At 34.9% G+C, this 15,387-nt stretch overlaps 2 protein-coding genes across 3 annotated transcripts; both read left to right on the top strand.

Annotated features, from left to right (window-relative positions):
- Nucleotides 1-611: 611 nt before the first annotated feature.
- Nucleotides 612-7,992, top strand: LOC108984238 (polypyrimidine tract-binding protein homolog 3). 2 transcript variants are annotated; one of them, XM_018956128.2, is made up of 15 exons: nucleotides 612-741; nucleotides 1,369-1,436; nucleotides 1,967-2,038; nucleotides 2,141-2,217; nucleotides 2,326-2,407; nucleotides 3,322-3,445; nucleotides 3,771-3,835; nucleotides 4,020-4,069; nucleotides 4,224-4,265; nucleotides 4,372-4,423; nucleotides 4,519-4,573; nucleotides 4,679-4,692; nucleotides 5,194-5,301; nucleotides 5,378-5,521; nucleotides 7,122-7,992. In XM_018956128.2, the coding sequence occupies exons 2-15, from the start codon at nucleotides 1,380-1,382 to the stop codon at nucleotides 7,509-7,511; spliced, it is 1,332 nt and encodes a 443-aa protein (XP_018811673.1). In that variant the 5' UTR covers nucleotides 612-741; nucleotides 1,369-1,379; the 3' UTR covers nucleotides 7,512-7,992. The 2 variants fall into 2 exon arrangements, with proteins under 2 accessions (XP_018811673.1, XP_018811675.1); XM_018956130.2 differs by lacking the exon at nucleotides 612-741 and adding an exon at nucleotides 827-1,064.
- An 855-nt stretch (nucleotides 7,993-8,847) lies between these two features.
- LOC108981528 (5-formyltetrahydrofolate cyclo-ligase-like protein COG0212) lies at nucleotides 8,848-11,895 on the top strand. Its single transcript, XM_018952739.2, has 6 exons — nucleotides 8,848-9,384; nucleotides 9,513-9,603; nucleotides 9,835-10,067; nucleotides 10,468-10,543; nucleotides 10,709-10,834; nucleotides 11,321-11,895. The coding sequence occupies exons 1-6, from the start codon at nucleotides 8,932-8,934 to the stop codon at nucleotides 11,467-11,469; spliced, it is 1,128 nt and encodes a 375-aa protein (XP_018808284.1). The 5' UTR covers nucleotides 8,848-8,931; the 3' UTR covers nucleotides 11,470-11,895.
- The last annotated feature ends 3,492 nt before the right edge of the window (nucleotides 11,896-15,387 follow it).

Here is a 15,387-nt window from a genome sequence, read left to right as displayed (position 1 = left end):
ATGAGCGCATAGATCCTAAAACCCCAAATATAATTTCCCATACACACACAAATATAGGTGGTTCCACCATTGAGAGCTCTTGCTTGGGCTCTCGCTAGTGCATTTCATGTGTTTTTTTTATTTTTTTCACATACATTTTTTAACACTCTTAAATATATAATTTTGTTAAAAATTCACAATATTATTAAAAAAAATTTCTTAATCATTAAATAAAAAAAAAATTCAAGTGGTAGCTATAGAAGACTAGCATTTTCATATATATATATATATATATATATATTTATACACGCGCGCGAGTGATACCACACCTACATATGAAAGCCAGCAAAAGTGATCACCCAATGTGTAAATTTATTTATTTATTTTTTCTCAAATATTTTTTTAAACATCTTAAACATTTAAAATATTATCAACTTATTAAAAAAACTTTCTTAACTATTAAATATTAAGTAAATAGCTTAAAAAAAACTATTAAGTAAATAAATAAATAAATAATTCGGTAGAAAAATGTCGGTGAATACTATCGGTGGGAATAGAGTTTTCCTGTATAGACCCCCATAAAGTTAAATAAATAGAGTTTTTCTCACGAAATAAAATAAAATTAGAAAAAAAACATATACGAGAGGGGAAGCAAGAGCAGACAAAGCCGTACGATATGCGAAGCAGGGGATCTTTGCTGCTCTCGTAATCCGTCGTCCGCTTTCTACCACTCCCATCTCTCTCTATCGCTCTCGTTCTCCGGTAAGCCAAGCTTTCTACTTTTCGATTTGTTTGTTTGATTTATTTCACTTTGAACGTAAGATCCGCTTGGTTGCGGAGAAATTGCTCATGAGAAAAAAAGAGTAAAGCTTTGAACTTCGAATTTGGAATCCATAACTGGCTGTGTTTGATTTTCCTTCTGTGAGATTCAAGGTTCTTATTTCTTTATCTTTTTCACGGGATTTCTGCGCGGCCATCTTGGGTTTTGAGGCTTTTGACCAGCAGACGCTCTCTTTAGTTGTTCAGCTTCTTGCTTATTGTTTCTCTCTCGTTGTTTAAAAGCCGAATTCTTTTAGTTTACGCAGGTATTGTTATATTACTTGGATTTTAGGACGTCAGTTCAATGCTAGACTCTAGATTAATTTCAATTTTTACTTCCAAAAAAGTTGGGTTTTTGAAGGCACTTGAACACTGGTTTTAAGTGTGTTTTGCACTTGGCGCTGTTATTGAACTCCACAAAGTGCATTTGTATACATGCCGGCAGAGGAAAGTAATTATATATATATATATATATATATATTGAATTTTGAAATAGAAGAATGTTGGGTGTGATAGTGCACCTAAATTATAAGAAATGGTTAAGTAATGTTGATTGAGTTTTTGTTACAGGCTGGTTCACGATGACAGAACCTTCTAAGGTCATTCACGTTCGCAATGTGGGGCATGAGATATCTGAAGTATGCTTTTAGACTATTCTTCTTGTTTACTTCTTTGGTATTAGATTATATAGTTTGTAAATAATTGACTATAGGTAAAAGTAAATAGTTTAGAACATTATTTTGAAGTATTGCTCAATGAAATGGAGGACAGTAGTCCCTTCTTGTGCTTTGAACAATTGAAATCTGAGATGATATGAAATCCATAATTTTTAAAGGGTTCACTTATTGAATCAACTCATCTTCACGCAGTCTAAATGACTTAATTGTGATATGAGGTGGGGGCAGCAGGGAGGGTTATTCATTTATTGGGAGGATACATTTAAACAATGCAAAATCAAGTGCCAAGAATAGTTTATATGCAAATAATCTTTGTCCTATATCTCTGCACGACCTTTGAAAAATAGCTATATCTAAAGGAATAGAGATATATAGTGCATTACATGTCCTGCTTTTGCCAGTTTTATATTAGTTTTTTTTTTTTTTTTTTCATGTTCTTTCCTATTTCTATCCGGTATATTTTCTGACCCATCTTTTCATGTATTTACCAGAATGATTTGCTTCAGCTATTCCAGCCATTTGGAGTCATTACTAAGCTTGTCATGCTTCGCGCTAAAAATCAGGTTGTGAATTAGCCAATGCAATAGAGGTGTTTGTTTCTTTGTTTTGTTTTTAATTTTACTTGAGACAAATATTGGGTCTGATACATTTTGTTATGCCTGCAGGCTCTTATCCAAATGCAAGATATTCCTTCAGCAGTCAATGCTCTGCAATTCTATGCAAACGTTCAGCCAAGCATAAGGTATACATGAATTGTTTGCTTTTGTTTATGCAAATCTTGTGGGAAGATAAGGCATTTTTAAATTTCAATATCACCTTATAAGACATCTCTCTTTATGTTTTGCTCAAGGGGGAGGAATGTTTATGTCCAATTTTCATCACATCAGGAACTAACAACAATGGATCAAAATACTCAAGGACGAGGAGATGAGGTTGGTACATTCTTAAATGATATTTGAGAAGTATAATTCATTTTTCTTGTCAATTTCTATGGAAGAAACCAATGAATAAAGAAACTATTCACTATTCATGGCTAAAATAACTTTGAATTGATCCTGGCTTGTCAAAAATAAATTTTAATCTGTTGATTTCTTGGCTGTTTATATTGTATGCATCCTCTATGCTTGGGCTATGCCTTTTGAGTTCTTCAATAAAATTCTTGATTACTTCTAGAAAAACTATTAAGGAAAAATTTCTGTCTGCTGTTAGCACCATGATAGCGAGGAAACTGTTTCTTGAATGTTGATTGCATTTGATATTGCTTAATCAATTACTCTTGCTGCAATACACTTTTAAAGGTAATAATATGTGCTTTGCACTCACGGTTACTGCTATTGTTCTTCAATGAAAAAAAATATTCTTCACTAACAAAAGAGAAAAGTTACTGCTGAACTTCTCATTGAACTCCAAAAACAGATTGGATATCACTTCTGGTATGTACTTTTGTTGTATAACATTTTTAATTAATGCAATATAATACATAACTAGTTTGAATGGTATTGTATACTCTGCAAAGTTTTGTGGGTTTCTATTACGTCCCCTTCTGTGAGATCCTCTCAGTAGGCTCGTCTCAGTAGAGAAGGAGGAAAATCTTCCTTTTGTGATGATGGTTTTGAATTAAAATAAATGGACATTTATTTATTTCAGACTTTCTTTAGTATCCCTCCTTTTGTTTTCTCTTATTTACCTTTTCTTTTCATCGTCATTGTTTTTTAAGTGATCTATACTTTGCATGGTAGATTGTTATTTCCCTGGTTCCCTTATTCTATGTACATTCCTCATATATTCTCTTCGCTCTCTTCTCACTCTATGCTGTCCTGCTGTTGGGGACTTTCTGGATACTCAGCCAAATCGAATTCTCCTAGTTACAATTCATCACATGCTATATCCAATAACAGTGGACGTGCTGCATCAAGTGTTTTCTCCTCATGGATTTGTGGAGAAGGTCGTAACTTTTCAAAAGTCAGCTGGTCAGCTTCTCCTAGTTCTCTCTCTCTCTCTCTCTCTCCATCTTCCATATTAAATTTATCTTGCTTCAACTATCAGAGATTAGCTAGATGAGTCAATGTTGAGTTGTGGGAAGAAATATATTTCAACTAATAGCTTATGATTGGCATCAGACTTTCCTATAAATCCCTTGTAGATGAGAAAAGCTTTTAAGATTTTGAAATGTTCTAGGTGTTCCTTTATATCCACATTCACATGTCTTGAAATAATCTAAAAGAAGGTAGTCACCATGGTGGAAATATGCATGGATTTCTAATGATGTTTTTGTTGTGTTTGCAAATGATGTAGGTTTTCAAGCCCTGATTCAGTATCAATCACGTCAGAGTGCTGTTGTAGCTAGAACTGCACTTCAGGTAGTTCTTACCAACATTTAAAGTAAAATGAACAAACTACCCCTGTAACAAATTGCCCTTACTAACATTTTCTTTTAGCTCCAACAAACTCTTTTGACAACTTTGAATTGGATGCCTTGTTGATGTGCACTGTCTGGCATTGATTGCCAAAAAGAGGTTTGACTCTTCTTGGTGTTATGTTTAGGGGCGTAATATTTATGATGGTTGCTGTCAGCTGGACATTCAGTTCTCAAAGTAGGTTTATTTTAGAAGTTTCATTATTTTTCAATGTATTTGGCCACACACAGCAAAGTGTCCATTTGCATGTGTCTTTGGGTGTATCTCTGTTCGTTATATTAATCATCTATTGTTGAGATGACTTATTATTTTTTTCTTTTTTGTAAACCAGCCTTGACGAGTTACAAGTAAATTTCAATAATGAGCGTTCTAGGTGGGTTGGTAGCATATGAAATCTGACTTTAGTCACTCTATTATCTCATTGACATTAATCCTTCATTGTTGCTGAATTTTTATTTGCTGATTCAATCATTGCATAGGGATTTCACAAACCCAAACCTGCCCACAGAACAGAAAGGCAGATCTCCACAGGTATTTTATCTTGTTTGTTGATGTCAATACCAAATATATTTGTAAATTTTCATTCTTCTCCTTTTGATTCTAAGTAATTCCTTTTGTCCTGACAGCCAGGGTATGGCGATGCAGGAGGCATGTATGCCCTTCAAGCTTCTGGACGGGGAGGTGCTTAATTTGGCAGTTGCAAATTGTTTTAATAAGTCAATTTTACATTATCTTCAATCATTTATTTATGCCTTTTTTTTTTTTTTTTTTTTTCTGGTCTGCCAGTTGCATTTCCTCAGGTCAGTATTGCTCAGGCCCTGATGAAGTTTTGTGTGAGATAATTATATCAGAGTTGTAAGATGTCATTTATACCTTTTTGGTGGATAATATCGGATTTATAAAAGCTTGAATATTCTCCCTTTCATCCAAATATTTTTCTGCAAACTTTAGTTAGGGAGATATTTTTCTCTTTATTTAACCTTTTTGTGTCAGTGAGTGTGTATGGGCGGGATGGGATGGTGGGTGGGTTTTGGAGTCTTCATTGCAATATTTTTTTAGTCTTGGAGCATTGGATCTTTCTAGGAGATTCTTTGTTGTATGGGTGTTGTTGGATGGTTGACCCTCATCCCTCCAATTATTCCAACTTCTATAACTTCACGAGTCCCCTCATCTTTAGTGTACATTGCAAACATGCACATGATTGAACATTTTTGTTCACGGTTATTTCTGTTTTAGTTCTTGCCTTAATCTGACTCAAAACATGCACATGATGAACAGTTTTGTTTATTTTTGCAATATAGATGGCCAATGCAGCAGCAATTGCAGCTGCCTTTGGAGGAGGTTTGCCTCCCGGAATAAGTGGGACAAACGACAGGTGTACAGTCCTTGTCTCGAATCTGAATCCTGATGTAAGAAATTATTTTCCCCTCTTATAACTTGAAGTTTTTGCTGGACTCTTGTCATCATGTACTCTACTCGTTTCAGAGAATAGATGAGGATAAGCTCTTTAACCTCTTCTCCATATACGGAAACATTGTGAGAATTAAACTTCTCCGCAATAAACCAGATCATGCACTTATTCAGATGGGTGATGGTTTCCAGGCTGAACTGGCAGTACATTTTTTGAAGGTTTGATTATTTTTCTCAAGCTATATATGTTAAATTATTTCATTAATCCGGGCGTTTATGCAGATTTAATTGTCTTAATGCTATTGACTTGTAATGGCATGTCAGTTTATTAGACTTGATTAGTGAATCGAGTTATGATTTTACAGTACATGACCTTGTGAGATTTGTTTAATGGTTTAACCGATATGATGTTTGAGTGGAATTTCATAGCAATTATTTTCTCTTCTTACTGATAAAGTTGATAATATCATGCTTAGCAAGAACACTTTCCCATATACATTTGAATGGGTTCTCCAAATTCTGGAATAAAAATAGTTGGGATACACGGGCTTGTTTGTGCTATTGGATAAAGCTTGCATTGTGTGCCCCAGTTGAAAACCTTCTCCACTTGGAATTTTTTGAAATGGATAGTTGGTTTCTTATCCTTGGTAACTAGACAGATCCAACTTAAGGGATGGGAAGTTTCAATGGGAATGACAAACATGAAGGGAAAAAGTTACTTTCATTAAATTTTTCTAGACCATTGCACATATTCCCAAAATTTGGATTGGAAGAGACCAGAATCTATGGAGGGCTATCGAAGTGAGTTGTCTTTGTTTCACAGCATCTGCGCCAATATGAAGGATATAACTTTCTCTTTTAGGCTCGTGTGACTATGGAGGCAAGGCCAGCTGATGTGCCGAAGCTGGTTGTTACATTTGTCTGTGTTTCTTATTTGGCCCTTGTTTGGATTCGAAACTTACCTTAACTCATCTCATCTCATCTCATCATTACAACTTTCTCAAATTTCCATACAAAATATAATAAACAATTCAACCTTTTCAAATTCCAAAACAATAATAATATTAAAAAATAATATTCTAACAATATTTTATTCAACTCATTTCTGAATCTAAATGGAAGTCACTTCTAGCTGTTCTCTTTCTCGGTTCCACTGTTTGAGTTGATCTAGTTGGCAGTTTTTACTAATTATTTGTGATTGCAAGTACTCATTGAATACTTCTCCTGCATTTAATGTGGTCACTAATCTTAAATTTCAATTATAATCTTTCTATCATTTTATTATTATTATTTTTTTTTTGGATTTTGATTTGCTTATACTGAGCTGTCAACTGTTTGCTTTTATTATGAAGAGAATTCTAGAATTCTGCTCCATGATACTGACAATCAATCCATCAAAAGTTGATTTGTAACCATCGAGTTTCAGAAATTTGAATGCTACTTTCAGCTTTTGAAACTATTACTTTTTTTACAACAAATGAGTTGATCGCACAGTGTTTCTGGCCATATAATTTACAACCTTCTTTTCTCTTTCATCTCTCGTTAGTTTACAATATTGCGCTAGCAATGGTGCTTTCTTGTACTGGTTTTGATTGCTTTTCACTTGCCCTTTCTATTGTGTATCTTGGGCCGTATTATTTGTTCTAGATAGTGCTGTTGTTGTTTGAGGAAATCTCTTGAAAACATTGGAAAGAAGTTTGTTCAAAAGTTCACTCTCTGCTATGAGTTAACTTCAATTGCTGGGTTTATTTATATTACGTTTGCTTTTAAGCGCTTTACTTTTAGATGGACACTAATGCCTTTTGACTTTGAGATATAGGGAGCAATGCTATTTGGGAAGCGGTTGGAGGTCAACTTCTCAAAGCATCCAAACATAACCCAAGGTGCTGAGACACATGAGTATGTTAACTCAAATCTCAACCGCTTCAACCGTAATGCTGCTAAAAATTACCGCTACTGCTGCTCCCCAACAAAAATGATCCACCTGTCAACACTCCCCCAGGAGATCACCGAAGAGGAGATCATCAGCCACTTAGAAGAACATGGCACCATCACCAACACTAAGCTTTTTGAGATGAATGGGAAGAAGCAGGCCCTCATTATGTTTGAGACTGAGGAGCAGGCTACTGAAGCCCTTGTGTGCAAGCATGCTACCTCACTTTCTGGGTCAATAATCCGGATTTCGTTTTCCCAGTTACAGTCTATATAAAAGGCCTTGTTGTAGAAGGACAACCAGGGTAAGATTCTTACAGCATAAAAGGTGTAAGGATTGAATTTGGGTGGGATACTTTTATGCAGCTGATGGTCTTCTGCACTCTTTTCTGACAATGTGCTTTTCATTGCTTTTGTACTGGTGGGATCTGCTGTTTGAATGATTTTAACTGTCTCATCTCTGTGCTTGTACCAATTCTTATTGAGGTTTCTTTATTAGTGAGAGTAGATTTCTGGCTGCAGATGTGCACAGTTTTGAAGGGTAGGAAGAAACGGTGAAGGGCATTAACTTTTCGGGAAGTGGGATCTTGTGTATCTTTGTTGTATGGTATGTCTTGTAATTCAGGCTAATGGGGCTATCTCTGTTGTATCTTAATTCAGGAGATGAGAAACGTTTTTAGAGTTTTCCTCCTCTCCTTACCTACCTCACTTCTCTCATAGGAAAGATTGGTGAGTTCATTGCTCATCTTCTCCCAGTATATATGGTTTTTCCTCTCCTCCTACTATCGTATTCTTCTTCGTCTTCCTCATCTCCTTCTTCTTCTCTGTCATCTTCCTCTTCTATCTCCTCTTTTCTCGATTTGAGAATGGTTCACTGTAGGTTCCTGCAATGGAGAAAGGTTAAGGAAATTTTCCAATAACGATACGAGAGCTGTAATGTGCATGCACTTGATGAAAAGCTTAAACATATCAAAGGGAGAGTGAGAAGAAAGGGTGGTAGTATATGGAGTGCCTAAACTATCTTGGGATGAGTGTTTCCTTTGAAGTTGGTTTGCTACTATGTTTAACGGTTCATCCACTCCCCTACTCCATTTTGGTGAGAAAAAATAAGGGTAGTGTTTAAACTTGAATGGATGCTTGAATGCAGTCCTGTGGTTCAACTTCTTTCACTGTGGCAAGCTCTGCTTGGGCTTGGTTCGCCACGCCAGAGGGAGGAGAAACAAACATGGAAGATGATGAGAGTCTGTTCAGGAAACAAGTATCCGAAATTAGAAGAAGCAAATGGCTTTAATCGGGGATCTCTTTCATCATTTTTTTCCTCTTTAGAGTCCTGTGAATCAAGAATCATTTCTCTGATGAAAAATACGATTTTATAAAAGTAAATTTATAAATTGATATGATTTGATATGGTGCGTTAAAATGTAAAGTTATTTTTATTGTAAAGTAAATAAAATGTATTTATTAAAGTTATGTTAATTTGTTAGTTTATTTGTATGGGATAGTTGTAACACATCTCTTTTTTTTTTTTTTTTTTCCAAATTATAGTAATTAATAGCCCACGTGTAAATCTAAACCGTCCAATCCCAATCGTCTTTTCCCGTCAATTTTCGTTTTGGTAATTTTTTTAACAAGGGAGACCCAGAGATACTGAGCGTTTAAGACCACAAGCAAAAGCAACTCTTCCATCACAGACATCAATGGTATATCATCTTAATGCAACACGAATTCGTTCGTGGAAAATGGATTTGAACTTGATCCGATTATCGGCCCCGTTTACACTGACACACGCCGTTCCGAACAAATCCCACAATTCCCATTTTCGTCTCACTTCTATCTCTGTGTCGAGGATGAGCTCTCGGAAGGGGAAGAGGCAATTCAGTTTCGACCCGGTAAGAGGTAGTGGGACCCGAAGCGAGGCCGCTTTCGACGAGGCAGCTTTCGAGGCCGAGAGGCTCAGTCTCGACGCCAAGGCTCGGGAAACAATGGCCGAGACTTCGAAGAGAGAGAATGAAGATGACCCGAGAGCTTGGAAATGGGTGATCCGAAAGAGGATTTGGGATTTGATGGAGGCCCAGAACGTTGCCCAGAACCCCCGACCCGTTCACCACCGGATTCCCAATTTCGTGGGCGCTTCAACAGCTGCCCAAAAAGTAAAATTTTTAAATTTTGATCTATTCATATCTACTTTCCACTTTTATTTTATTTGTTAACATATATTGAAAATATTTTCTTTAATAATGTTTCATAATTTGTGTTCTTGGGTTGTGGGTTATTGCAGCTGGGCGAGTTGGAGGAGTTCCGGATTTCTAACTGTGTGAAGGTTAACCCGGATTCACCCCAGAAACAAGTCAGGTTTCTCACACTTTCTGGTCAGTTATTCCTTTTTTATTTTTGAAAACAAAATTAGATTAGTTGGAACTTGGAAGCCATGAGTTTAACAGTTGAGTTTTTTTTCCTGTTTAAGGACAAATCCTGTAAAAACACGTGCATGCATTCACAATAATTGTTGGACATTCAAGTTATTGTCTTTTTATTTTTCATATCAAAAGGAAAATGTTAATGCTAGTTCTTAAAATTTTAAAACCATGCGTGGTGCGCAGGTAGTAAAATGTTGTTAACTCCTCAGCCGCGGCTAAGGACGGGGTTTTTCTCTGTAGTTGAATCCCATATGTTACCTCCTACTCCTAGAGCCATCAATGAGGCCTGCACCTCTGTTGGCGTTGCCAAGCATGGCCGGCCAATTGGGCTCGATGAAAAGATAAAGGTTGATCTGATTGTGATTGGCTCAGTTGCTGTTGACCCAAGAACAGGTGCTCGACTTGGCAAGGGTGAGGTAAATGGCCATGTAGACTGTAGATTCTTCCTCTTGCTTTGCGTTTTTTTTGGCTCTTTTTGGAGAGCTGGGTCAAGGAATAACCTTGCAGAATCTGTTTTCAATATATGGTGACTGAATCCATTTCTGTATTTTTGTGCATGCCCTCATATTGAAGAACACTTGGTACTTGGATTAGTTTAACTTTTATAGGCGTGTCAAGTGGTACAGATTAACGTTTTGGAACCAACAGTTTTAAAATAGTGTTAGTTAAGCTATCAACTGAACCATTTTATATCCGCTTAATTTTTTTAGATAAGTGAGGATTTAGTATAATATCAGAGTCCGTGATCCTAAGTTTGAGCTCTAAATTTCCACTATCTGTTATTCAATTCGCATAAAGCCACGCTTTAATGTGTAGGGATTTGCAGAACTTGAATATGGGATGCTGCGATACATGGGAGCCATTGATGACTCAACTCCTGTTGTCACATCTGGTAGTGTGGTTTCTTTGCAACTTAGATGAACTGCTCATTTATCTTTTTTCCGTGGGGAGTTTACCATCAAAGATTTAAAACTGTGCAACATGTATTTAAGCTAGGGTAATTCAGGATGTGCCTATGTTCAGAGCTAAATATACCATGTGAATATCTGTTTTGCAGTTCACGATTGTCAACTTGTAGATGATATTCCAGTTGAGAAACTGTTGATCCATGATGTTCCTGTGGATATCATATGTACTCCCACTCAGGTCATTTATACCAACACAAGCATTCCAAAGCCTCAAGGTTGGTGAAACCTGCAATTTCTTTCATTGTTTGTGTGACACTAACAACTTACCTTTGAAGATTGGATTGACCAGACATCCTCAAGTAAGAGTGAGCATGAGTGAGCTTTCGCTTAGGTCTTTTTCTATTGACGCCCTCTCAATTTTCAATTTTTCTATGACAGCCTAGGTGCTATCACTCTTTTCAAATAGGCCAATCTTGTACATTTTTATGTCCAATTGGAAGAGTATGATGTGACATGGGAGGACTTATTTGGAAAGGGTGGTAATGCAAGGGGTGTCAATAACAAAATTGAAGACTGAAAGGTATTCAATACAAACAAAGCTAAACACAAGAAATTTACCTTTTATTTCTACCTTGCTATAGAAAATTCACTCTTGACACGAAGCCCGCTCATGATGGGGTAGTCGTAGTCTGGTCCATTCACTGCTCTGATTTTTGTTATTCAAGATGGCATCACACAAACTTCACTTCCTCTGACTGTAGGGATTTACTGGGACAAGTTGTCACCTGAGAAGCTTGGACAAATTCGAGTACTCAGAGAGCTAAAGCGCAGAATTGAACAAGAGACTGGACAGAAACTTCCTACTGGTCCATCTGAGAAACTGCCCCCCACTGCTCAACGGAAGCGCTAACGTAATTTACATCTAACTCGAGGAACAGAAGAAGAGATTATAAAGAAAGAATATAGAGTCCAATTAAACACGACTCAGTGACCTGTTGGCTTATGTTTGTGCTGTTTCAGAGCTATAAGTGAGTCATCTTCATTCAAATTCCATTGTATATACAGTTTGAGGTATATTATTTTTCTCTGAAGAGAATTCGGTTTGTAAAAGTATTACTTCTAGGAACATAAAAAGTGAACAGGCCACCCATACAAGTTTCTGCGCATTTTAGTACCTTCATATATTGAGTCTAGAGGAGTATTGTCACCAACAGAAGGAATCCTTCTTCCTAGAGGATAAGTCACCTGTAATACCTGATGATCTCAGCATACAGGAGAAAGAACTCTGTAAGTGGACATTTTTTTTTTTATTGGCACCGGGTGTTCAAGAACAGCATCGAGACTAATCCCGGGGCGCATAAGCCCTCGACAAGTAGTTTCCCACAAGTGCACATCGGGTAAGCAAACATGTTCAAAGCAAAAGTTTCTGTAATACATAGTAACTTTCAAAAGAACATCCTGATGGTATAAAACTTGTCGCATTTTCTCAGGTACTGTAAGAAATAACATGATTTCTTGTGTTGCAAAATACAAGACAAGCATATCACCGCTATGAACATGAATACATAATCAGAACTGCATTGGAAAATGTGGGGAAATGAGAAAACATAGCTATGCCTTCTCGAGTAGATAAACTTGGCCTTTTTTATCTCAAAAAAATATCACCAATGTACAAGATATATAGTTTGTTGGGACGTAAGCACTGCATAGCTACACATCTCCATCATTCCTCTAAAACCAACCAAAAAGAAAAAACTATCCAAGAATAACAGTCAAACTAAGCCTTTGAATGGAAGATTGTACATAAATAATGGCAAAACTATATTTTGCACTTCTGAACTACCATTGTTTTTTCACTTTCTACCCTAAACTACTAAAATTGGCAATTTGCACCATGAACGTCCTTATTTTGGCAATTTGCATCCTCCATCAAGATGTTTCGTTTGTTTTTATAACACATCTCATCTTATCTCATCTAATTATTATAATTTTTTTAAATTTTCACACAAAATAAAATAAACAAATCAACTTTTTTAAATCACAAAACAATAATAATATTAAAAGAAATATATTTTAATAATATTTTATTTAATTTTCAACTTTTATCTCAACTCATCTGTGCAAACAAACGAAGTCTGACTGTGTCACTTATCTTATGGTTCAAATGATCAAATTTTGATAGTTTTTGGTGCAAATCTAGGCATATCTTATTTCTTTTCATAGATCTAGACATTGAGGGGGGTGTTAAATTTGTTTTTTCCCTAAAAGTTATTTACCAAGCTATGAAAATATACATAACACTTTTTTTCCAGGTCCCATTCACTACAAAGTTGTCCCAATTAACAGAATAGGGTTAAGTAAACGTACTTTAACTGTGGCATGATCAGATACTAATTATTTCAATTCATTGAATGTTTCCATGATTCTACCAGGATGACGAATGAAGGATTTGGCAAAGGTGTCAATCACTGTGCATGCTTGGATTTTGATTATTCACCTCAGTCAGTAAATACTTCTACAGTACACTTCAACCCCATATAACAACTGAAAGAGAAAATGTAGAGATTTGGAAAATGCGGCTAAGGCAAAGTTATTCTCTGCTACGTCTGGGTTTAAAGTTTGCATGCAGTACTGCTTGTCACTCAACAGAGTGGAAATTAAGAAAAAATCAAATCAGCCACTTAAAAATTATAGGCGAGTGAGGAGCATGCAATGTCAGATTTGTTGACCTGAAGCTTTGACTTAATTTGATTGGATGATTGTGGTATATATTCTAAATTGCAGCTAAAATTGACTGGATGATGTTTACTGTTCAATGCAGTACGTATTACAAGAACACTACTTTCACGTGAATACTAGAAATTAAATTTTTAATTCTGGTCATGATTGTGGTATATGTTGTTTGTGTCGGAGCACATGGTTGAACACCTTTGCTAGCTCATTTATTTGAATGTGTGATCAAACCTTGATGTTTTCTTCTTTGAAGTAGCTATCATAAAAAAGAGAATATTAATAAAAGTAATGTACTTGCAGTTTTATTTATATTTATATTTTGTTAGTTTTTTTTTAAAATTTAAAATTCATAATTTTCAATATATCAATAGAGAAATAAATTTTTTTATAATTTTTTTAAGTATATTTAATATTTTTCTATTAATAAAAATACAAAATAAATTATATTTATAATTATAAAATAAAATCTCGTGTTATTTTTTTAAAAAATAAATAAAGAAGAGATCATTGTATAAAAATAGATTCAAAATGAGAGTGGGGAATACCAATAAACATCCCGAACATCCGTCGCGAGTGACACAGTGCTTCGAAACTTTAAGGAGACGTTTAGATTCGCAACTCATCTTAGTTCATCTCAACTCATTTCATTATTATTCAATAATTTTAACTCATAAATTTCACTACTATTCATAATTCATTTCGTTACTATTTACGATCTATCTCATCTCATTTCAAATCATTTTCAAATCCAAATATCTTTTAAGAGTAACAGAAAAAGAGTATGGACACAATAAATAAGTCTCTTGGATCAAACAAAAGTAGAGAAAAAGTTGGGGCATATGGTTCAGGCCGCTAATCGAGGTACGTTCGATCTTAATTTACACGAAGCTTCATGCAGAGGTCCCACTTTTACGTACGTGCTTTAGGTTAAGTAGTACTTGCGCGCGCTAGCTTCACGTACAACGTGTTACATAAAGCCTATAGTATTAGGTAGCCTTCTTTTTGAAAGATTTATGATGATCAATACCAATAATTCTCACCTAAATTTGCATAATTTTGGTCCTAAATTTATTTTTAATTCATTGCAATGTACGTACGTACGTACCAAGAATTATGCATCCAATCGAGGACTGAAATTAAGGAGGAATTTAGTCTAAAGAGACGGGTTGGAATGGGAATATTTTGGGACTCCCACTAATAAAATTATAAAAAAAAGAAAAAAAAAAGTAGTCTATGGATCGAGTTTTAGTTGTTTAATTTTTTAGGGAAAAAGCTTGTAGATTTTATTTGGTTTTTTTTTTTTTCAAATTCTAGAAGGCAAGAATATTTATCATCAAAGTTGATGAAACTTACTCAAAAAAAAATATATATCAAATTTCCAACCGGATCATATATCATCAGGTCATCAGACTCTTAACAATTGATCTGAACATGAAAATTAAAGATTCACTAAAACATCTCAATCTTAAAGAACATACGAGTGTTGTCTTGTTCTTTCAATTCAAATCATGCACCGTATGAAATAAATCTAGTAAAGCTAAAGGACAGGAAAGAAAAAGAATGTTACTTTTAGAAAGTAGTAAATTCAAACATCAGTTGGTCTATATTATTCTTATGCGAGTTGCCTTATTAGATTCTTGTGATCACATTATAAGTATTTATATTGTAACGTTGATCCTAGACAAGCATTAAAAAAGGATACGTACCAGCATGCTGAGAATTAAGAGATCATGATATTTGATCCATCGACATAGAGAGATTTTTATTCTATCCATATATATGAACTTCCATTATTATTCTATATGTTGATGATCAGTAGCCATTTTTAATAGTTACAAGAACATTGTTCGTATATGGTCAGTTATATATGATAAAAAATATTATTATTTTATTAAAATTAGTCTATTATATATATATCTTCGTAAATAGTTATTTTATTTTAAATAATTCGTCGTAAATAATATTTTTATTGTAGTAAATATTATAAATTAATTAAACTATTATTTATAGAATGAAAGTTTTAATTGTTTGCTTAATTTATTCCCCCTAATAATCTATTGCATGAACACGTGTAGTTTTCCCTCCTATTATATTA

This window comes from Juglans regia, chromosome 15 (genome assembly GCF_001411555.2).
Source record: "Juglans regia cultivar Chandler chromosome 15, Walnut 2.0, whole genome shotgun sequence".
Taxonomy (NCBI): Eukaryota; Viridiplantae; Streptophyta; class Magnoliopsida; order Fagales; family Juglandaceae; genus Juglans; species Juglans regia.
The sequence above is the reverse complement of the archived record's forward strand: the minus strand, read 5'-3'. Positions and strand labels throughout refer to the sequence as shown.

Excerpts from the sequence above, each read along its gene's own strand:
- LOC108984238 (XM_018956128.2), top strand. The coding sequence starts at position 1,380 with ATGACAGAACCTTCTAAGGTCATTCACGTTCGCAATGTGGGGCATGAG. Across the intron at positions 4,424-4,518 it reads AGAAAGGCAGATCTCCACAG|CCAGGGTATGGCGATGCAGG; the intron begins GTATTTTATCTT and ends TTGTCCTGACAG. Across the intron at positions 5,302-5,377 it reads TCTCGAATCTGAATCCTGAT|AGAATAGATGAGGATAAGCT; the intron begins GTAAGAAATTAT and ends TACTCGTTTCAG.
- LOC108981528 (XM_018952739.2), top strand. The coding sequence starts at position 8,932 with ATGGTATATCATCTTAATGCAACACGAATTCGTTCGTGGAAAATGGAT. Across the intron at positions 9,604-9,834 it reads CAGGTTTCTCACACTTTCTG|GTAGTAAAATGTTGTTAACT; the intron begins GTCAGTTATTCC and ends CGTGGTGCGCAG. Across the intron at positions 10,068-10,467 it reads CTCGACTTGGCAAGGGTGAG|GGATTTGCAGAACTTGAATA; the intron begins GTAAATGGCCAT and ends TTTAATGTGTAG.